General features: G+C 55.3%; 2 protein-coding genes and 1 long non-coding RNA gene across 3 annotated transcripts in view; 1 reads left to right on the top strand and 2 right to left on the bottom strand.

The window, feature by feature from the left end:
• Window positions 1-21,742, top strand: part of LOC147646634 (uncharacterized) — a 272,424-nt gene that overhangs the window by 11,400 nt on the left and 239,282 nt on the right. The window lies entirely within an intron of this gene.
• LOC147646645 (uncharacterized) lies at window positions 5,693-7,266 on the bottom strand. Its single transcript, XR_015281828.1, has 3 exons — window positions 6,906-7,266; window positions 6,097-6,273; window positions 5,693-5,840 (listed from the first exon to the last, which is right to left on the bottom strand). It is a non-coding gene; the product is annotated as an uncharacterized LOC147646645 (long non-coding RNA).
• On the bottom strand, window positions 15,299-19,027 carry LOC147646644 (olfactory receptor 14J1-like). The gene is made up of 2 exons (XM_086873208.1): window positions 18,170-19,027; window positions 15,299-16,308 (listed from the first exon to the last, which is right to left on the bottom strand). Exon 2 carries the CDS (start codon window positions 16,283-16,285, stop codon window positions 15,350-15,352), a length of 936 nt encoding a protein of 311 aa, XP_086729334.1. The 5' UTR covers window positions 16,286-16,308; window positions 18,170-19,027; the 3' UTR covers window positions 15,299-15,349.

The raw sequence follows: 21,742 nt of genomic DNA, 5'->3' as shown, positions 1-21,742 counted from the left end.
CAGTCGTTAGAAGTTTCAGGCCCAGAAGCATGAACAAGGGTGGACTGAAGAGAGAAAACAAGAAGGATGGGACTTCATCATCTGAAGCTGTAATTGGACAGTGAACAGATTGCAATATCCAGATGGACCTAAACTTCTAAAAATGTGAGACTTGTACATTTTTCTGACCATTTTTGGTCCATCTTGGGTGTGGGCCTGGCTCTTGTACTGCCCAAGGTGTATTTAAATTCTTTTAATAAACTTCATTCTTAACTCTGTCCAGCCTCTGTTCTAGGCCAGCCTTCTGAAGGCATCAGGTGGAATGGGGTTGGAAGGGGATTGGGTGAAGTGGGATGCAGATCAGGAGGGGTGAGATGGGCATTGGGTGGGGCAGGATGGGTGGGATGGAGTTTGGGAGGTGTGAAATGGGGGAAATAGGACTTGGGAAGGGGATCTTGATGTCCAGCAGGGATGGGATGGGTTGGGGTTGGGATTGGGGAGGTGGGGTGGGGTCTGCAATGAGACAGCCAAAGTTTGGGGATGATGAATGGAGGGGAAACCCGTTAGTGAGTTTTGGATATTTGGATGTTCCCAACGAGATTTTAAGGTATCTCACATTTCTAAGGAGGTTTTGGGGCACTCCCCAGCTCTTTGGGGGCTCCTGAGAGCAGCTCCATGGAGCCCCATTGCCAGGGCTGGTTGCCATGGGCATGAGCTCAGAGCTGTAGCCAGAGTGCGTTGCCTCAGCGCTGGAGAGCAGAGAAATGATGAATGGCCCCACACATCTCCAGGGTGTGTTTGGGGGCAGAGCAAGTTCTGCCTGTGTGGGGCGGTCACTGCCCCAGCCCAGCCACTGCAGCCTCTGCTCCAGCCCCAAAGTGGCTGCCAAGCCCCTGGCACCCCGAAAACCCCAGCTGGGAGAGGGAGCAGAGCAGGTGAGGCTGTGACACGGGTGTGACACTGACATGTGCCACGGCCCTGGAGCTCACAGCAGCTGAGATGGTGCTGGATCCAAGGCTGACTGTGGATCTCTGTCCCTCTCTCGCTTCTCCTGACTTCAGTTTTCAAAATCTGGATAACTTGAAGTTGGATGGGTTGGACGAGTTGGCTCAGTCTGTGCTTAGTGAAGTGATTTCCTCTAATTGCATGCAGCTTTATGATTTTCCGAGTACCTCACTCTCTAAAGTTTGCAGCTGAAAGTTTGTTCCCATCCTCCTGAGAAGTTTGTTGTTTTCTCCCATGCACTGCCCGAGGGGATCGAGGTACCTCAGGTCCCTTTCCAGCAGGGCCCGAGCGAGCTTGGGGCACAGCACAGGAACTGCAATGCTGAGCCAGGCCTGGCTGGGTTGGAGGAAGCAGAAAGGCCAAGCCCTGAGCCCAGGCCTGGCCCAGCCGGGCCTGTCCCTCACGGGTGGCTCGGGGCTCTTTGTGGGGCAGTGGGATGTGAGGGGCAGCAAGGACAAATGCCATAAACCTGCGAGCCCTGCCAGCCTCCTCAGGGAGGGCCGAGGGAGGAGCAAAGACCTTCCTGGGGCTGTGCCCTGGGCCAGGAGGGATTGTGCCAGTGGAGTTGACCCTAAATTTCTTCTCCCAGGCAGCTTTAGGACATGGAACATGGAGAAGCCAGAGACAACTCTCAGCTTTCCACAGTCCTCCAGTAGAATCCTGTGTGGGGAGCAGCCTGGGAGCAGGGTTTGTGTGTCAGGGGAGGGGAATTCAGAGCCCTTTTCTCCCCCATGGGCTGAGGGTCTGCATTTTCAATGGCCCTGCAGCTGCCAAAGGGGCCTTTTTCACCCAGCTGAGAACAGTTCTGCTGATAGCCTGTCCTAAACCCGTCTTTCCTGCAAATCTGCCTATGAAGCCTCATTTTTTGTAGCCCCAGGTTTTGTGTGCATGCAGGTGTCTCAACTGAAGGGTGGAACACCTCTGTCAGGTAGTTCTCTTTCTCCTGGTGGTTTTTTTGTTGGTTTATTTTTTAAATTATCTCCCCCTGTCAGCTGTGGGCAGAGCTCTGTAACTGTGTGTGACACTTGTCTGTGGCACTGTGGGGGTGGCCAAGGGCACCTTCCCCGAGCTGTGTGCAGAGGAATCCACAGCAGCCCAGGCCGGGGGTGCTCAGTGGCCGCTCAGTTCCGCTGACTGGACGCGGCTCTGGCCGCTTCCCTTGGAGCGTCTCCAGGGAGGGAACGCTGGGGCTGCTGGCCCGGCTGTGCTGTCACTGCCAGGGGAACGCTGGGGCTGCCCCGCTCCTGCCCCACCCCATCAGCTCTGCCAGCGCCTCCAGGGGACACAAAGGCTGAGCCCAAGGGTGAGAGTTGCACAAGGGGCTGAGCTGGCATCTGGGACCCATTGGGATCATGGAGTGCAGCCCCCGGCCCTGCACAGACACCCCAACAATCGCAGCCTGTGCATCCCTGGCAGCGCTGGCCAAAGGCTCCTGGAGCTGCGGCAGCCTCGGGGCCGTGCCCATTCCCTGGGGAGCCTGGGCACTGCCCCAGCCCCCTGGGGGGGAAGAAGCTTTTGCTCACCTCCAGCCCAGCCCTGCCCTGGCCCAGCTCCAGCCGTTCCCTCGGCTCCTGTCCCTGCTCACCTGGGCAGAGATCAGAGCTTGCCCACAGAAGCTGTGGCTGCCCCTGGATCCCTGGAAGTGTCCAAGGCCAGGATGGATGGGGCTTGGAGCAGCCTGGGGTAGTGGAAGGTGTCCCTGCCATGGCAGGGGGTGGAACGAGGTGAACTTTAAGGTCTCTTCCAAGCCAAGGCATTCTGTGATTCTGTGATTTTGGGGGAGATGCTGAAGCTCTGGCTCAGCTTTATCTCAGCAAAGGTCTGGAGCCAGCAGCAGCCATGGGTGGGATCATCTCCTCCTCCCTCTCGCTGTGGCTGTAACTCACCCAAGGGCAGTGTCATAAATGAAATAGAAATTTGGACAGCTAGGGCTATTGGGTTAACAGCAGTTTAATAACAAGAAAAAAAAATGATACAATTTAGTGAATTGAATACAACAAAACAATTTAATAAAAGAATAAAATTTAGTGGATTGAATAGCAATTTGATATAGGAATATAATTTAGTAAAAGAGTACAATTTATATATATATATATATTCATATATATATACATATATATATATGAAAAAATACATATACATATATACATATATATGAATATAGCTTGCCAGTAATTATGATTAAAGCATAAGCAAGACTGACTGGCATACAGGGACGGCTTCTCACCCTGCCTCAGGTACAAAACAAAGCCATTCAAACTAAACTTATATGCTTATATATATTCATTCATGTTTCCAGTAAGTCTCCTCCAATTTATGATTCTTTAATTTTACATCACTGTTCTTCATGGTGCATGCTTCACTTGTTGCTAGGGGGTCTTCAGTCTTCTTTTGGTGGTCTTTGGACGAAGGCTTACACTCATCCTCGTTGTCCTCTGGATAACCTCACAGGCTGTGTGTGTGTACCAAGTGTTGTGTTATGTAAGTGAGCATTGTGCTCCACTAATTAGTCTTACACTTCATAATGTTCAGGCCCTATGCCTAAAGTCGTTCCAACTTTATCCATCTCATGGTCAGTTTTCTCTTGGGACATTTCTTATCTCAAAACTACATCCCCTATCTTAATTTTAACATGTAACATCTATCGAGGGGTACATCTGCTTTGTAACACTAATTCACTTGATTGCTTCTAATAATAACTAATTTCAAATAATTACTTTCCAAAAAGTTACAATTTAGTTAACATGAATCATTTCCATTTATCACAGGGGGTTTCACGGAGCTCATCCTGATGGATGAGGAAAAGGGAGTGGGAACTCAGCAGTGAGGAGAGCAGCTCTGAATGATACCAAAATCCCACCAGACCTCTGAAACATTGCTGTTCTTCAGCCAGGGACAGGATGAGTCCCTGAGACTGGGGCTTGGCCTTCCTCGTGGTGAGGGGCATCAAGGAAGGCTGCAGTGTGATGGAGACTGTGATGGGCTGGGAACTCACTGGGGGAAAGGAGGGAGCAGTTGGGAAGTAAAAGGCAGGTGTGGGGACACAACTGTTCAGAGAAGGGCTGAGCTACAGCTTGAGCAAGATGAAAAATGTCATTTGGGGTCATCCCAGATTGATTTCATTTCAGAAGTTATGGAACAAGTTTAATTTTTGGGGGGTGTCATGTTTTCCCTTGGAGGTGGACACTGTGCAGACTTGAGCTGCATTGCCAAAATGCTCAAGTCTCTGCTGCAGGTCACAGCGTTTCTTCTTTGGCTGATCCCTGCCCGGTGCTGAGCCCAGCAGAGCCCTGGCAGAGCCCAGAGCAGCCTCAGCATCCGCAGAGCCCGGCTGCAAGGAGAGAAAGCAGAAACCGCCCGTCAGCTGAAGGCTCCTGTCCCCTTGTCCCAGCCAGCCGCGGTGCCCAGGCCATGCTGGCCGTGCTCAGAGCTGGGCCCAAAGCTGCCCATCACTGCTGCCTTGGGGAGCAGAGCAGGAGGGCAGGACATGTGCCCAGCCTGCAGCCAGCCACGGCAGATCCAGCCCCTCAGCAGCTGCCCAGAGCGGGATGCTCCTGTGCCCGCTGCCATCTCCCAAAAGCTCTTGTCCCTCCCATGCCAAGGAGATGAGGACCCACCTCACACCATCCGCTGCCACAAGAAAAGCTGGTCCCAAACGATGTCCTCAGTCTTCTCCAAGGGCACGGCCCATCCACGCCACAGCTGGTCCCAAGCACTTCCTGATCCAGACTGGACCCCACCTGGAACGCTTCCTTTAGAAAAACAAACAACAAATTAATGAAAATAGGTTACAGACAAAAAGGGGAAACAAGAAAACTGGTAAAAAATCTTATCTCTGACTGGAGCTTGAGGTAGGCCCAAACCCTACATTCTGGGGAAAAACCCACCCATGGCTGAGGGAAGCCCATGCTTTCTCCCTTTCCCCCTGCACTGTCCCCCAAAATCACGGTGATCCCAAAGCAAAGCAGGGGAGTGGAGCAGCCCAAGCCCTTCCTTGCCTGCACAGCAAAGCAGCCGTGCTCAGGTTCTGGAGTCCCACCTGTGCTCCTGCCATGGGGGTTTGTTTGTGTCGGGCTGGCTGCCCCAGCCCCAGCCCGGAGCACGGTGGGTGCTGGGGGCTGTTGGCAGGGCCAGGATCCCACTCCCATTTCATAACCACCCCAGCCCACGTCCCCAGCCCTGCCAAAAACCAGCTGGGCAGCCACTGAGGAATCAGTTGCATCTGCCCCAGCAAAGGGGAAACCTTTGGTTCCCAGCCAATGCACAAATCTGGGAGCATCCCCCTGGGTCTGGACTTACCTGAAAATTCACTGTGGAGCCTGGCTTTGAAGAAGGTGCCAGAATCAAAGTCCATCATCGCCAGCTCCCACTGGCCAGGTGGAGGAAGAGGTTGTCATCCTTGCTGTTGTCCTCCATGTCTCCAGCAGCAGCAGCAGCAGCCCCACCTGGTACAGCTTCTCCAGGGCCTCCTTCTTCCCTGGGGTGACACCAGGCTGTCAGGGTTCTGCCCAGGGCCCGGCTGTCAGTGAAGCAGGACAAGCAAAACCAGCTCAGATGGTGCCCACCAGTGCTGGGCAGAGCAGCTCAGCTCCAGCACAAGGGCTGTGTGTTCCCATCCCATGACCCCAGTGCAGTGACACAGGCAGGACAAAAAAGTCTGGGTTTCTTTGCTGCTGATTGCCAGGGCATGTGTGGAGCTGTAACTTACCAGGTCCCTGCATCACTGTGCCTGTAGCTCTCTCCCTTCTTCTAGGGCTGATGAATATCCTGCATCCAGGGATCACAGGACAGGTCTTCTAATGAGGGCCTGTCCAAGGAGTTCAGGGATAAACACCACCTGATCAGAATCTGGCAGTCTGGGGAGAGAAACCACAAACCACTGGTCAGTTGGAGAAGGCTCCTGTCTGCTTTGCCCCACTATTCTCGTGCCCAGGCCACGCTGGATGTGCTCAGAGCTGGGCCTAAACTTTCCCATCAATTCTTTGTTTTGGAGGAGAGCAGGAGAGCAGGACATGTGCCACCTCCTCAGCAGCTGCCAGAGCGGGATGCTCACGAGCCCGCTGCTGTCTCCCAACACTGGTGTTCCCCCCGTGCCCAGAGATGAGGATCCACCTTGGGAGAGCCGTTGTGGCAGCGGGAGCTGGCCCCATCTGATGTTCCTGCCCCTCCTGAAAGGGTGCTCCCCGCAGACCATCTCGTGCAGCAGGATGCCCAGGGACCAGACGGTCGCTGCCTCGCCATGGTACCAGCCGAAGTCGTTCCATTCCGGGGGGCTGTATGACGGTGTTCCTATGGAATATGGATGGAGCTCATCAGGGGGATGCTGCTGCTCCCAGAGCCTGGCCCCAGCATCCCTGGGCATGTGGGGGCTGCCCCAGTGGCACACGGGGTGACCTGCTGCCCTCTCCCAGCACCTGGGACTTGGGTACAAACTTGGGGTTGGAAAAGAAGCCACTGGTGCTGGAAGAGGGCAGCAGAAACCCTGGCAAGGCCTGACCATGACACACAAAGGGAAATACCCACTCAGTGCTGGGGAAAAACCACACCCACATCCTCCCTGCTGGCATTGCCCAAAAAATATCTTGAACCAAGGCAAATCAGGTGAGCAGAGCAGTCCAAGCCCATTCTCACCTGCACACCAAACCAGCAGGTGCACAGGTTCTGGCTCCCCCTCTCTGCTACTCCCACCCATGGGAATTTTGTCAGGCTGGCTGCCCCATCCCCAGCCCCAGTCCTGGGCAGAGTGGCAGGCAAAGGCTGCCAGCAGGGCTGGAAGATGGGTCCTCACCCAGCTCTGCTCAGAAGCAACTTGGCTGAAGACTCAGTGCTGTGACTGGCAGCCAAAGGGAGAATCCCTGCTGCCACACCCAGGTTGGGCCAGGAGATGCCAGGACCGGGAGCCTGCCCCTGTGTGGGCTCACCTGCAAATTGAGTGTAGGCTGTGTCCTGCAGGTAGGTGCCACAGCCGAAGTCAATCAGTTTTGCCGCGCCGGTGTCCAGGTCTACCAAGACGTTCCCAGGTTTGATATCTCGGTGCAGGACCCCGCAGCTGGTGCAGTGCCGCACGGCCGCCAGCACCTGCTGGAACAGCTCCCGCGCCTCTTCCTCGGACAGGAACCTCCGTGCCCGAATGAAACGTCACAGGTCCTGACACCGCTCCGGGCGCTCCAGCACCATCACGATGGTGTTGGGGAGCTCAAACCATTCCAGCAGCTGCACCACACCGGGGAAGCCTGTGGACACCTTGTCCAGCAGCACTATCTCCAGGGGTGCGCTGGTACCGTCGGGCTGCGGGAGGAGCACGGTGCCGTCAGTGGGGCTGAGGCCGTGCCAGGGCTCGGGAAGCCCTCAGCCAGCCCGGGATGCTCTGTGCCCTCCGCTGGCCCCACGCCCGCTCTCCCTCCAGGTGTCCTGGCGGCTCCCACCCTGCCGGGCCCCGGCTCATCCCCGCCCGGCACGGCCCGGCTTCTGCCGCTGGCCCCGCTCACTCACCAGCTCGCCCCAGTGCCGGACGCGGTTCCGTGGCACCTTTTTGATGGCCACCTGCAAGCCAAAGGGAACAGCGGATTCAGCTCACCGCCCACCGTGTCCAGCCCCATCCTCCTCCTCCGCCCCCTCCTCCTCCTCCGCCCGCCGCCGGCCCCTCTGCTCACCGGGAGTCCGTCCGAGAGCCGAGTGGCCGCAAAAACTCTGCCAAAGCCGCCGCGCCCCAGCAGTGACCCCACTCGGTAGCGCTGCTGCAGGGCCTGCTGCGCCTTCCCTGGGGAAGAGACGCGGCCGTCAGTGCTCGGCCCGGGGCCAGGAACGGCCCCCGAGCGCTCCCCGAGCTCCCCGGGCCGGGCACCCGCAGGCGTTCCCTCATTGGAACGCGACAGCGGCGGAGCTCGGGCCGGGGAAGCCGCAGCGGAGGCGGCGGCAGAGGCCGCACCGCCTGTGTCCTCCGCGGGCCCCGGGAGGAGCCGGGGCCGGGGCCGGGGCCGGGGTCGGGCCAGGCGGAGCCAAAGGGCGGCAATGCCGCCCCAACCCCTGGCACTGATGCCCGCCCAGCACAGCCAGAGCCGGCACAGCCAGAGCTGGGCGGAGGCGAGACCGCGGAGGGACGGCCGGGGATGGAGACGGAGACGGGGACGGGGCCGGGGCAGCCCCGCCCGGGGCCGGGGGCGGACCGGGGGCATGGCCCGGGTGGGCACGGGGAAAGAGGAAAGTGGGAGATGAGGGGGCACTGGGAAAGGGAGACCGGGAGAGGATGCGGGACCGCGGGAGAGGGAGAAGAGAGACAGAAAATTTTTAAATTCGCTTCCTGCTGCTGCCGCCGCTGCTGCCGCTGCTGCCGCCGCTGCCGCTGCAACTGAAGCACCGGGGCCGTTTGTCCCCGTGTCCGTTTGTCCGTTGCCCGCTCGGCCCCGCCCCGAGCCCCGCGCTCCCCGGGCAGCCCCTGAGCCTGGCCAAACACGGCAACTTTGCCCTGCTGAGCCAAGAGCCAGAGTCTGGACTCCTGCACAGGGGCACAGCAATGCCCTTGGCTGCTGCTGTGCCTTGTCCCTGCTGAGGCTCAGACACCGTCTGAGCACATTCCCTGAATGCAGAATTTGTACCTGAGCCAAGCACTGCACTTGTGTCTCCAGCATTGCTTTCCAAGGAAAACAGGGCAAGGAAAACTGGCTCATGGTATTTTACAGTGTCTAAAGCTTGCCAAGTCTCAGATCTTAGAGGTGAGAGCCATTTGGAATGAATGGGATGGAGAAACAGCGCAAGATGGAAAAGGGAAACATAAAAATAGAACATAGAGAAAAAAAAAAAAGAGAAAAATAGAGAAAAACATATTGGTTGTTTCTTTGGATTTTATTTTCATTTCTTAAAAAAGCTGTTTCAATTTTCCCAGAATCTTCTCCACAGTCCTGTTCTTTCCAAAAACCTGTCCTGGAGAACAAGGCGCAGCTCCTGTCACAAGATGTGCCCCCAGCTGCAGCTTCTCTTGGCTTCCCACACTGTGAGTGCAGCACAACTCTTGCAGCAAAGCAGGACAAATGTTTGAAGAACTTGACAACTTGTTCTTTCTTTTCCTTGTGGACAGGGGAGTTGTGCCATTGGTGAGGTTTTCATTGTTGCTCTTCTACCCAAAGAAAACATGATGGGCTACCAGGAATTGTTGGGGAATACAAGCCTGGCTGAATGTGGAGAAAGAATCTCCAGAGCCTGCAGCCAGCAGTGGAGAGCTCATCATTCCAACAGCCCCATGGACATCTGGAAAGTGATCTGGAACATGAAGATGGGCTGACAGAGGGAGTTTGTTTCTGTGTTCAGTTGAGATGATTCTACATCTCTTGCACTGGGAGAAATCAAGAGCACAATCAGTTGATGATAAGCAGCAGAACATGATAAGCTGGAGCTCTCAGTGGATGAAAGAATGTGAAAAGGAGAAATGCAGGGAATGACTTGGTGAACTTTGTGTGTAAGAAGGGTCATTTTTTCCTAATAATTCCCAATTCATTCCCTTTGCTTTTATCCTTTTAACAAGACCAATTGCATCTCAGATTCCCCAGGAAATGGGAACCCTGAGCTTGTGGAGCTGCCTGAAAGGTGCCCTGTTCCTTTTTCTGCTGCTGCTCAGAAGAAACAATGAAGCGAGTTGGGAAGTTCTGGTTTTTCTTTCTCCTGGAGGATTTTTTCATTTTATTTGCCACTGCAGAGGCAATTTCTGTGATGGCCTCTGTCAGTTGATTCTATTTCAGCAGCAGCAGCAGCAGCAACAGGGCTGTGTTTGAGCACTGCAAATGTGACCTGTGTGGCTTTAATTCCCCTCGACTTAGTGCTCAGGGACTTGGGAGCATTTTGATCTGTACTGATCATGATGCCTGAAACAAAAATCCTGAGTTCCCTGTGACAAAAGCACAGTGGGTAGCACTGATTGAAAGAGGCAATGGCAGCTGTACTGCTAAAATTCAAGTGGCAAGCAGAAGAGGGGCAAGAGCAGCTGGGATCTACAATTGCCAAGGCCAAGGCACCAACAGCCTCCTGCTGTCACCTCAGGGTGAGTAAAACAGGGCTGAAAACAGCGCTGGAACCCGATCCTTTCTTCCTCTGAGGGCTGGCTGAGGGCAGCAGAGGCGGGCCCTGAGGAATCAGGGCTGTTTGTGGGGGATTGTTGCTGTAGTCCAGCATTGCCCTGGCAAAAGCCCTGGGGAGCCGAGGCAGGAGCAGGTGGGAAGGGCCGGCGCTGCTGCTGCTCGTGGCCGGGAGCCCCGGCCGGGCCGGGCCTGCGCCCGCTGCGCTGCGGCTGCTGCTGCTGCCAGAGCCGGGCGGGACTCGGGGACAGGGAATGGACACGGGGGGACAGCAAAGGCCTTGGGGGCTGCAGGGATGTTGGTGCTGGGGCCAGCGCCAGCACAGAGCTTCAGCCCGCAATGAACCCCGAGGGAAACGCTGGGGAAAGGCTCCATTCAGCCTTTCTTTACTCGGCGCTGTGAAGGGACCGAAATAAAAGGAGAGTGAGCAGGGCCCGACCCCTTCTCCTCTGGGAGGAGCCCCTGGGGCTGTGAGGGGCCGTGAGGGGAAATGAGAGGTTCTATGGGGCCATGAGAGGTTCTATGGGGCCATGAGGGGCTGTGAGGGGAAATGAGGGGCCATGAAGGGACATGAGGGGCTGTGAGAGGTTCTATGAGGCCATGAGAGGTTCTGTGGGGCCATGAGGGGTAGTGAGGGGCCATGAGGGGCTGTGAGGGGCCAAGATATGTTCTATGGGGCCATGAGAGGTTCTATGGGGCCATGAGAGGTTCTGTGGGGCCATGAGGGGCTGTGAGGGGCCATGAGGAGCCTCAGCCCTAGCAGGAGGGGTCCCACCATGTCCCCAGGGCAGAGCAGCCGTGAGGGGCCACAAGTGCAGATGTGGCAGCAGAGCGGGCTTGGGGCACCTCTGGGAAGGGATGAGACCCTTCCCCAGCTCCAAACCACACTAAACCCACCATTAAAAGGATTTTCCATCTTTAGAATCCACTGGCAACTTGGAAATGACTGTACAGTTTAATCCCAGTGGGAAAAGCAAGGGAATTTTCCCAGTGAGAGACATCCAGCCATTTTTATTCATGTCTAAGATTTAAAAGTCTTGACAGTGAAAAGTAATACTAATAAATAATAATAACAACAAGAACAAGAAATAAAGCCCCGAATCCCAACAATCACCTCAGAAACAAGTTTTTGTTTGTCGTAATAGATTAGTACTAAAGAAATAAATGAAAGAGATGTCATTTGTAATTAGATATGTTTCATTTTTCCCAGTTTCTGGACCCCTTCCTCCAGGGTCATTTCCTTTACTCACCCACTTTCTAATAGGTAGAAGGGAGTTAAGCACACTGGAAAAGACAACAGCTCCTGTTTCCAAGGGAAGCAGCCACCACTCCAGGGAACCTGAATTGCCCCCAGGCTCGTGTGTGCACTTGAAGGGTGAGCAGGTGTTGGGGACAGAGATCTCAAACTCCTTCTAAGGCTGTGAGAAACCCACCAGTGGCAAAGTATCATTGTGGGTCAGCTCCTGCTGAAATTCCATTCCCCCACACCCTCCAAATGGGCAGGCAGGGCTGGGCTCTGGCAGGGTTCAGTTTTGAGTGCCTTGTGCTCCCTGGCATGGAAGTGATCCTATGAACTCTGGTACTGATGGATTGTGGAATGGCTGCTGAAGGAGGAGGGGGAATCTCAGCAGACAGGAAAGTCTCTTCTTCTCCCTTCTCCCTGCAGAACCCCCTCTCCAAAGAGAAATGCCTGTGCTGGGTTTCCATGGCACCCCTTCCCTCAGCCCAGTGTCTGAGCCACTGTGTGCTCTGCAGGACCAAAGCCAGAGGAGTCCTAATATCAGTCACCCCACGGTCCCCACACAGCAGGAGAAAGCACTGCTTGCAGTGGGGCTGCTGATCTGTGACCCGTCCTGCTTCCATCCACCCCACTCCTCTCAGCCACAGGCACCAGAAGGATCCCAGGAAAGCCACAGTGCTCTACCAGATGCCAGGAGCACTCCCTGCTGTGGCCTCAGGGATGCTGGGTGACCTCGTGGATGAGGATCTGTGGCTGCTGATGGAATGTGTGGATGGAGGCCCTTGACAGGAGGTTGTTGGAGACACGTGTGGGGCTGAAGGAGAGATGGCAGCTGTCAGTGGGGAGGGCAGGGACCCCGCTTGTGACTCCATTGCCTTGGACACCCTCAGCCACAGGATGTCCAAGGAGTCACACAAGGCTTTGGCACTCTCAGCCTTCTTTCCCCCAAGTTCCTGCTTTCTGTACATTGACAGTAGAGAACCTTGCTTGTTTCTAGAACTAGAACAAAGATCCCAGATGGATCAAACCTTGCTGGTTTTAGTCAGAAGCATCAGTGACCAAAAGTTGTGTTTCCATTAGTTTGCTCACATCTTTGTTCCTTCTCAGTGTTCAGGCTGGGCTGTGGGGTGTCCTCATTTGCTGCATTTTCTGAGTTCCTCTTGCACCCCTTGAGCAATAGGTTGTGCCCTCGGAGGATCCTTTGTGCTCCTTGGTGACCCAGGAGAACCTTCCAGGCGGTTTTTGGGGGAGCTGCTGCTGTGATGTCACAGGAACGTTGCCGTGTCCTTGTGGTGTTCCCGTTGCTGTGGGGCACAGAGGCCTCAGTGTCAGAGCGGCTCTGGGCACCTGCTCATTGCCTGAGGATCCTCCTGCCCGAGGCATTCTCAGCAGCCAGCCCAGCCCCTGACGGGTGTCCTTCTGTCCTGGCAGGGGGACAGACAGTCTGCAGGTGTGTGCAGCACAGCCAAAATGATCCAGCAAGTGGTTGCTGCAGTTTGCACTCTGCACTCTGTGGCTTCTGATGGGTATTTTTTAACCCACTGGGCCCCTAAGTCGAGGATTTCCCCAGGTGCACCATATGTGCCTTTGGGATTGCTGTGGGCTTTCCGTTCTTCCTTTGGAACTGAGGTGATTTTGAATGAAAATTGCCATTAAGATGCCATTTATTTGGGAAAGCTCTTGCCAACAACTTCTTAGAAAGGGGTTGTTTTTGGCCAGCAGGGTGTGCACAGCATTTGGAATGGAGCCGGGGGGGGTTCTGTTCCCCAAGAGGAGAGTCTGTGGCAGTGAACCCTGGCATTCCTCCCTCTGTTTGCTGATCCAGCCAAAAACTGGACACAGCCTTGTATTTTGTGCTGTTCTCTTGCTTGCTGTGTGATCCAAAAGGACTGTGGCTCCAGGAGGGAAGTTGTGAAAGCAAAATGCTCTCTTGGCATTGACTTGTTGTGTGGGATTTTCCAGCAGAGGCAGCTTTTTCTCCTAACAGCATCTGGTTCAGGTGAAGGTCACCTCACACATGGACACTGCACAGCTCCTTCTTCAGTGAGCAGGAAAGGAACCTTTGGTGTTCAGAGATCCCAGTTGTTCCCTTTCAACACCAACATGAGCCCAGTAAGCTCCAGTATGATCCTTGTCACATGGCAGCACTCCCAGGATGGTCCCAGTTGCCTCTGGCTAGATCAACCCAGTCAGTCCCAGTATGATGCCATTGGCTTCCAGCATGCTCCCAGTTGCTCCCAGTCACCCCCAGTATGGGGGATGATGTGCATGGTGTGTTCCCAGTCATTCTCAGATACTCCCAGCATGAGTCCAGTCACTCCCAGTATGATCCAAAATTGGATTGCTGGGAGGCCTCATGGAATCCTGGAGACCATTGTGACACTCTAGGGCCCCATGGAACCGTGGTGGCACCAGGTTGGCTGGGAGTGTTGATGTGCTGCAGGGTAGGAGGGCTCTGCACAGGGACCTGGACAGGCTGGATCCAGGGCCCAAACCCAACAAGGTGAGGTTTAACAAGTCCAAGTTCCAGGTCCTGCACTTTGGCCCCAACAACCCCTGCAGTGCTCCAGGCTGGGGACAGAGTGGCTGGACAGCAGCCAGGCAGAAAGGGAGCTGGGGCACTGATGGACAGCAGGCTGGGCATGAGCCAGCAGTGTGCCCAGGTGGCCAAGGAGGCTAATGGCTCCTGGCCTGGATCAGGAACGGTGTGGCAAGGAGGACCAGGGCACGGATTCTTCCCCTGTGCTTGGCACTGGTTGGGCAGCATGGAGGGGCTTGAGTGTGTCCAGAGAAGGGCAACAAGGCTGGTGAGGGGTCTGGAGCACAAGTCCTTTCAGGAGTGGCTGAAGGAGCTGGGGTTATTAATCAAAAGGAATAGGAAGAAATCTGGATCAGGAGGAGTAAAGAAAGCAAAGGTGATGCATAGGAAATGCTCAGGGCCATTTGGGGGTGGCTGCCAGGCAGCCCTGGCTCTGAGCAACAATGTCTGCAGTGGCACAGGAAACTCACAGCTCATGGGAACAAACTTTCTGTGTGACTTCAGAGGCCATGACAAACCTGAGTGGTTTCCCTCCTGTCCCCCAGCCCTTCCTGGCCCCAGGGGCTGATGGCATTTGTGCTCCCTCAGGTTCATCTCCCCACAGGAGCACCATGGGGGTGCTGACGCCTGCTCTGGGCAGTGCAAACAGGGGCTCCTGAGCCAGTGCTGCCGTGTCTGTGCCTGCAAGGATGCGGCACCTCTCTGAGCTGGGGGAGAGGCCTGGGCTGCACAGGGGGGATGTTGTTGGCAGCTCCATGAGGACGCTCTGGGACGCTGCCCTGGGGTGTCCAGCGCAGTGGGGATGGATCAGCCCCTGCTCTGCTGCTCCTTCCCGTCTCCCCCAGGGACCTTGCAGAGCCCCAGCCATGCTGTTTGCCCCCAGCCTGCCCACGGCCAGCCTGGGGCTGCTCACGGGGGTTTTCTGTGCTGAGCTTTGGCCTGGCCGTGTTCTTGAGAGAGCCTGGGCAAGGAGCCTGGAGCCCCCAGGCCCTGCCCTGAGGCGTCAGCGCTGCCCCAGCAGTGCCCATGGCCTGTCCCTGCTGCAGCCCCGGCACTGCCACCCCCAGGGCTGTGCCCGGCCCCGAGAGCACTCAGGCCCTGCAGCAACACCAGGGCCAGGAGGGCAGCGGGGCAGTGGCACGGGAGCAGCACTGGCAACACCAAGTGCTGCTGCTCCTGGGCACAGCTGCTGTGCCAGCACTGATCTGCCCCCAGCTCTGCACACAGACACTGCTGCTGCAGCTCCAGAGCAGGGAACAAAAGGGGAATCTCTGGAGAAAACTTTGCTGCGAGATCTTTTAATTCCTTTAAAACCACCAAGAGTGCAGCGCCTCATTGACATAGTCTTTAGCCACAGGGAAGGTGGAGAGAAACAAAATGAGAAATGGCACAAAAAATGACATTTTTTGGAGGACAAGATTTAAAAAGTAAAACAAAGAAGAAGAACCTCCAAAATGAATCCACTAAGAATTATCAAAGATGACTTTTATTACAAGTGATTTGCAGAAATTGGACAGCATTTTAATGTTTTTTAAATTGTCCAGTCATCAGTGTCCACACTGCAGTCTTGAGCTCCTGGTTCCTCAGGCTGTAGATGAGGGGGTTCAGGGCTGGAGGCACCACCGAGTACAGAACTGACACTGCCAGATCCAGGGATGGGGAAGAGAGGGAGAGGGGCTTCAGGTAGGCAAATGCTGCAGTGCTGATGAACAGGGAGACCACAGCCAGGTGAGGGAGGCAGGTGGAAAAGGCTTTGTGCCTTTGTCCCTGCTCAGAGGGGATCCTCAGCACAGCCCTGAAGATCTGCACATAGGAGAAAACAATGAACACAAAACAGTGAAGTACTAAAGAGATACTAACAGCAAGAAGCCCAAGTTCCCTGAGGTAGGATTTGGAGCAGGAAAGCTTGAGGATCTGTGGGATTTCACAGAAGAACTGCCCCAGGGCATTGCCATGGCACAGGGGCAGGGAAAATGTATTGGCTGTGTGCAGCAGTGAATAGAGAAAGGCACTGGCCCAGGCAGCTGCTGCCATGTGGGCACAAGCTCTGCTGCCCAGGAGGGTCCCGTAGTGCAGGGGTTTGCAGATGGACACGTAGCGGTCGTAGCACATGATGGTCAGGAGGAAATACTCTGCTGAAATGAAGAACACAGAAAAAAATAGTTGGACAGCACATCCTGCATAGGAGATGTGTCTGGTGTCCCAGAGGGAATTGTGCATGGCTTTGGGCACAGTGGTGCAGATGGAGCCCAGGTCGCTGAGGGCTAGGTTGAGCAGGAAGAAGAACATGGGGCTGTGCAGGTGGTGGCTGCAGGCTACGGCGCTGATGATGAGGCCGTTGCCCAGGAGGGCAGCCAGGGAGATGCCCAGGAAGAGGCAGAAGTGCAGGAGCTGCAGCTGCCGCGTGTCTGCCAATGCCAGCAGGAGGAAGTGGCTGATGGAGCTGCTGTTGGACATTTCTTCACTCTGGCCATGGAATCCTGTTGAAGGAGGAGAAAGTGACAAGTCAAGGGAGACTTTGCTGAGCAATGTCCATGTCCCTTCTCCCAGCCCTCCTCCTGCTGCTCTGTGCCACCCAATTTTCCTTTTCTCAGAGCCTTCAGCCCCGTGCCTGGAGCTCTGCTGGGATCTGGCCTTGTTGCTGTGATGAGCAGGGGCTCTGCCCATGGACAGTGAGGAGTCAGCTCTGCTCTGCAGCAGTGGGGTCATGGGAACAGGGTCAGGGGCCAGTCCTGGGGTTGGACTGCATCATCCCAAACTGCTCCTGAGGCAGAGGAGCCTGGCAGCATCTCCTGTCCCAGGGGTCAGGAATGGTGACAGCCAAAGGCAGTTTGAGAGGGTTTCCTGCTGTGCCCAGAGAGATCAGAGAGAAATGTGCAATGCAGGAGCATTGGCTGTAACTCAGTGAAGGGTCAGGGGAGCTGCTCTGTCACTCCATCTGTCCCCAGATGCCCTGAGATCGAGGGCAGGCACTGTGTTTCCCTGGAAATCAGCCTGACACAGCTGAGAGCAGAGGGACCCACAGCAGAGCAAACTGGTTCAGCCTTATTCAGAGTCTCAGCCCCACTCCTGGCCAAGGACACTCCTGTCCCCAGTGTCCCCTGGAGACAGCTGACAGCTTGGGTGGCATCCCAAGGACACACCAAGGGTCCTGTCCATGGCACTGCTGGAGGAGAGTCGGGTCATTCCCAGCCTCCCAGCCTGCCCTGCCCAGAGCTCCTGGGGCAGAGGGAGCTGGGACATCCCATTGCTGTGTCCAGCCTGCACAGGAGGAGCCCAAGGGCTGGGCCTGCCCTGCAGCTGGAGCTGCCATTCCCAGAGAGCTGTCAGCAATGCCAGGAGCACCTGGGCAAGGCAAGGAGAGAGAGCCAGGCCCTGAGGAAAAGCCTTTCCTTGCCCAGCCCTGCCCAGCCCCTGCCAGGCAGCACCAGTGCAGGACAGTCACCCTCAGGTATTTCCAATCAGACATTTGCTATGTCTTGGCATGGGGATCTGTAAAAGAGTAATCATGGAATAGTTAGGTTGGGAGAAGACTTTAAACATCCCAGCACAGCTTGGTGCCACTTTCCCCCCACTGCCTGCCCAGGGCTCTGCTGCCTGGAGCTGTCCCTGCCAGCAGCTGCTGCCCTGTGCCCAGGGCTGGACCCTGCCAGCACTGCCTAAACCCAGCCCAGCCCTGGGGGCTCAGCTCTGCCCTGCAGAGCCCTCCCAGCTCAGGGCAGTGCCCAGGGGCAGCTCTGGCTCTGCAGGCTCTGATGGCAATGGCAGAGCAACCCTGAGGAGGCTGGAAAAGCGACACTGATGCTGCCTGGAAGGGACCCTGTGCTGATTTCTGTCACTGCCTGGTTAAGATTTGAGAATTTACTTTTTTTACTTTATCGCAACCTGTCATCAGAGGTTGAATAGAGAAATGAAATGAGAGCTGAATATCAATGTGCAATTTCCCATCCAGGCAACCCAAAGCACTAAATTAAAAAAGCACAAACTTCCCTTTTATGCAGCCCCTGACTTGCTGTGCTCCTTGTATAATTTACATGGTGCAGTCCATGGGCAGAGTGGCTGAAAGCACATTAGGAATCTCATGTAAACCTACTGATCACTAAAAGTAACAGTTCAGCTATCTCAGGCATTGTCAAAATTCATAATACCTTTAATCTTTATCCCCCCTCCCTGCCATTCTGCAATAGTAGGAAACTGAATACAAAGTCTTAGAAAATGTCCTCATTTTTATCAAAATCCTTATCTTTCAAATATTCCATGACTGATCAGGAACCCTCAGCATATCAGAGCTTCAGGAGCATTCACCTCCCCTCCACCAGAAATACTCAGAGCTGTACTCACAGAGTCTGTAGGCACTGGCATGTTCCAGCTTTAGGAGATGCCTCCAGGAGCTGCAGCTGCATTGTCCTGCAGCCAGAGGCTTCCTGTGCCAAGGGCTGGCAGGGATTCTGCCCCAGGCACTTCTCAGCCCCTTCCCAGCCCTGACTGATTGAAGCTCTCTGTGCCTCTGGGCTGTGCCCAGGGTGGCTGCAGGCAGTGCCCCAGCCCTGCTGGGCTGGCAGAAGAGCTGCTCAGCAAGAGAAATGTGCTTTTGAAGCTCTTCTTGGTTTCCAGGAGCTGCCTCTGGGCCAGGAGCCCGGCCCAGCTCAGCAGCACAGACACAGCAGCAGGACTTTAATGAGCCTCTTGGGGCTTTGTGCTGAGGCCCTGAACATCAGTCCCTGACAGGGAGGGGAAGAAAGCTCTCAAGAACTCCAAGTCAGAATCCAACTCCAAAGTTTCTTTCACTTTTAATGGGTCCCACTGAGGGACGTGACTGGGAAAGTGTCCCCAGGCCCCAGGCAGAGCAGAGAACTGGAGGCACTGATGACAGCTGGGGACAAAGAGAAGCCAAGGCTTGGTGCCCTGGGCCACAGCAGCCAAAGCTGTGCCAGCAAGGGCTGTGAGGAGACACCTTGTCCTGAGGCCCTGGGGCCTCCTGGCACAGCCCCAGCAAGGCTGGCCACTGTCACCCCCTTGGCCTGCCCTCAGCATCCCCCCTAGCCCACATGCCAGTGGCCTCAGGGATCTGCTGGAAGGAGTCCCTGGGGAGCCTTGCTCAGGAATGGCCCTGGGGGCTCCTTCATGCTCCCAGGGACTGCAGCTTTTTCAAAGGACTTTGGCTTTTGCCTTGGAGTCTCTGAGAGCTTTGTGCAATCCTGGCCTCCAATTATCTGCTGTAATTAGTCCCTTGAGAGCCTTTGTCAGTAACAACACTCAGTGGGGCTCATTAATGCTTCAAGGTACTTCAGGTTCTTAAGGTACTTTCCTTTTTCCTTCCCACCCTGAGTCTCTGAGAAGTTTGTGCAATCAAGGCCCCAATTATCTGCTTTAACGAGTCCCTTGGGAGCTTTGCATTGACACTCAGTGGGGCTCATCAATACTTTGAGATACTCAGGGCTTTTTCAGCTACTTTGGATTTTCCTTCCCACACTGAGTCTCTGGGAGGTTTTTGTGCAATCCTGGCCTCCAGTTCTGTCCTCCAAGGAGTCCATGAGGAGCCTGTGTTGGGGATGGACCTCAGTGGCACCCATTAATGCCTGGAGACACTTTGGGTCTTTCCTTGACCTTGACTTCTGGAAAGGTTTGTGCAATCTCCTCTCAGGCCCTGACATTCAAGGGCTCAGCTCCAAATGCACCACGGGACTCATTAGGATCAAGCAAATCCTAACAAACCATGGCTGTGCCTTGATTTCCCTCTGGTCTGGTGCAGTTCTTAGGAAAGTTTCCTACAATAGTTCTGGAGAAATAGTTCAAAGAGCTTCTAGGAAATAGGTATTCCTATTTTAAAGGTGTCTTTTATTCCTGTTCTCTTTAGAGCAGAGGTGATTGCAGCATTCAGTGATGGATATTGATCCAGGGTCTCTCCTAAGGAGGTCTGGCCAGGTCAGAGAAGCTGTGCCTTGAGGTCTGACCCAGTGGGGACAACCTTGCTCCAAATTCCCCAGCCCCATCCTGTCTCTCCTCTCTCTCCTGGGACCTGCTTTGCTCACAGAACTGGCTGCACTCAGGCAAAGAGGGGTTTTCCTTCTTTGATTTTAGCAATCTAAAACTGCTGAGTTTCCCCATGGAAAACAGACACCCTCCTCAAGTGTGTGCCAAGGCCAAGGTGCCACCAAGGAGGTTCCCCTTCCCCAAAGCAGAACCACACAAGGAATGTTTCAGACACACAGGGAGTTCTACAATGAACACAGCCCCAGAGTTGGCTGAAGGCAGAATTAGAGCAGCTGCTGAAGGACAGACAAGCTTTGAACTCCTTGCAGCTGAAAGCACCAAGTGGGTTGTTGGGAGGTGTGTGAGTGAGGCAAGAGTGAGGGAAGGGAAATGCAGAGAGCCATGGAAGTGTTTCTGTGCAGACAGGCTGCTGCAAGGGCAGCGTTGGACTTCTCTGGGGGGAACTGTGAAGGAGGTCGGGGCAGAGTGACCTCCCCAGTGACCTCGAGATGTCACACAGCCACCAGGGATGTCACAGCCCACTCAGTGGTGTCACACAACCTGCTCTGGGATGTCACACCACCATTCTGTGATGTCATGTCTCTTCCTATATGCCACAAAACCACCTTGTGATGTCACATAGCCTCCTGTGATATCACACAGCCACATTTGATGTCACAGCTCACTCTGTGATGTCACAGTCAGCACTGTGATGCCATACAACCTGTCCTGAGATGTCACATGGCTCTTCTGTGATGTCACTGCCCACTCCTGGATTTCATATCACAACCATGTGGTGTCACAGTCTGCTCAGTGTTGTCACAACCCTCTCTGTGATATTCTTTATCTAACCTCTAGTGTCACAGTCCTCTCTGTGATGTCACAACCCACTAAGTGATATCACCCAGACCATGCTGTGATGTCATGCAGCTACACTGCAGTGTCACCCCCTGCTTTCTGATGTCACACAGTCCCCTCTGTGATACCGTAGCTGCTCAGTGACCTCACACAACAAACTCTGGGATGTCACAGCCCCATCTGTGACCTCACACAACCCACTCGGAGCTGTCACACAGCCCCTTTCTGACATCACAGCTGCTCTGGGGCTCCAGGACACAGCCACAGAGGTGCTGCTGTGACACAGCCCCCTCTGGCACATCCCACAGCTCCTGCCAGTGCTGAGCCCCTGGCAGCTCTGTCTGGGCCTGCTCTCTGTGTCCCTGAGCTGCCCTGGCAGGGCCCCAGCCCTGCTGGGCTGTGCTCAGGAGCTGCTCCTGGCCAGAGCTGTCTCCCTGTTGTGGTCTGTTCCCATGGCAACATCTGACCCATTGTTATGGTCTGTTTCCATGACAACCATCACAGCCCCTGTTGCTATGGTCCGTCCCTTGGCAGCTCCATGGAGACCCCATGCCAGGGGTGGTTGCCATGGACACCAGCTCAGGCCTGGAGCCAGAGCCCATTGCCATGGCAACCATTTGCAGTCCCATCCCCAGGCTCATGGGATCCCAGAGCCACAGAATTGGCTGAGTTGGGAGGGAGCCATGGGGATCCTCCAGTCCAACTGCTGGCCCTGCACAGGACACCCCAACAATCCCAGCCTGGGCCTGGCAGCGCTGGCCAAACGCTGCTGGAGCTCAGCCAGCCCTGGAGCTGGGAGCCTTCCCTGGGGAGCCTGTTCAGTGCCCCAGCAGCCTCGCGGGAAAAACCTTTTCCTCACATCCAGCCTAAACCTGCCCGCCTCAGCTCCAGCCGCTCCCTCCACTCCTGGCCCTGGGCACCAGAGGGAAGAGGTTCCCGCAGCCCCCAGCCAGGGACCCGCTCCCAAGGCTGCTGCCATGGCAACCAGGCCTGGCACCAGCTGGGATGCTCGGTTTCCATGGGCTGGGCTTCAGGAATGGCATTCCCCAATTTCCTGCTCCTGCTAAAACCTTGCTGCCGCTT

This window comes from Cyanistes caeruleus, unplaced genomic scaffold, assembly GCF_971803275.1.
Source record: "Cyanistes caeruleus unplaced genomic scaffold, bCyaCae1.hap1.1 HAP1_SCAFFOLD_89, whole genome shotgun sequence".
NCBI lineage: Eukaryota > Metazoa > Chordata > Aves > Passeriformes > Paridae > Cyanistes > Cyanistes caeruleus.
Note: the sequence above shows the minus strand (reverse complement) of the source record. Positions and strands in the feature narration are given on the sequence as shown.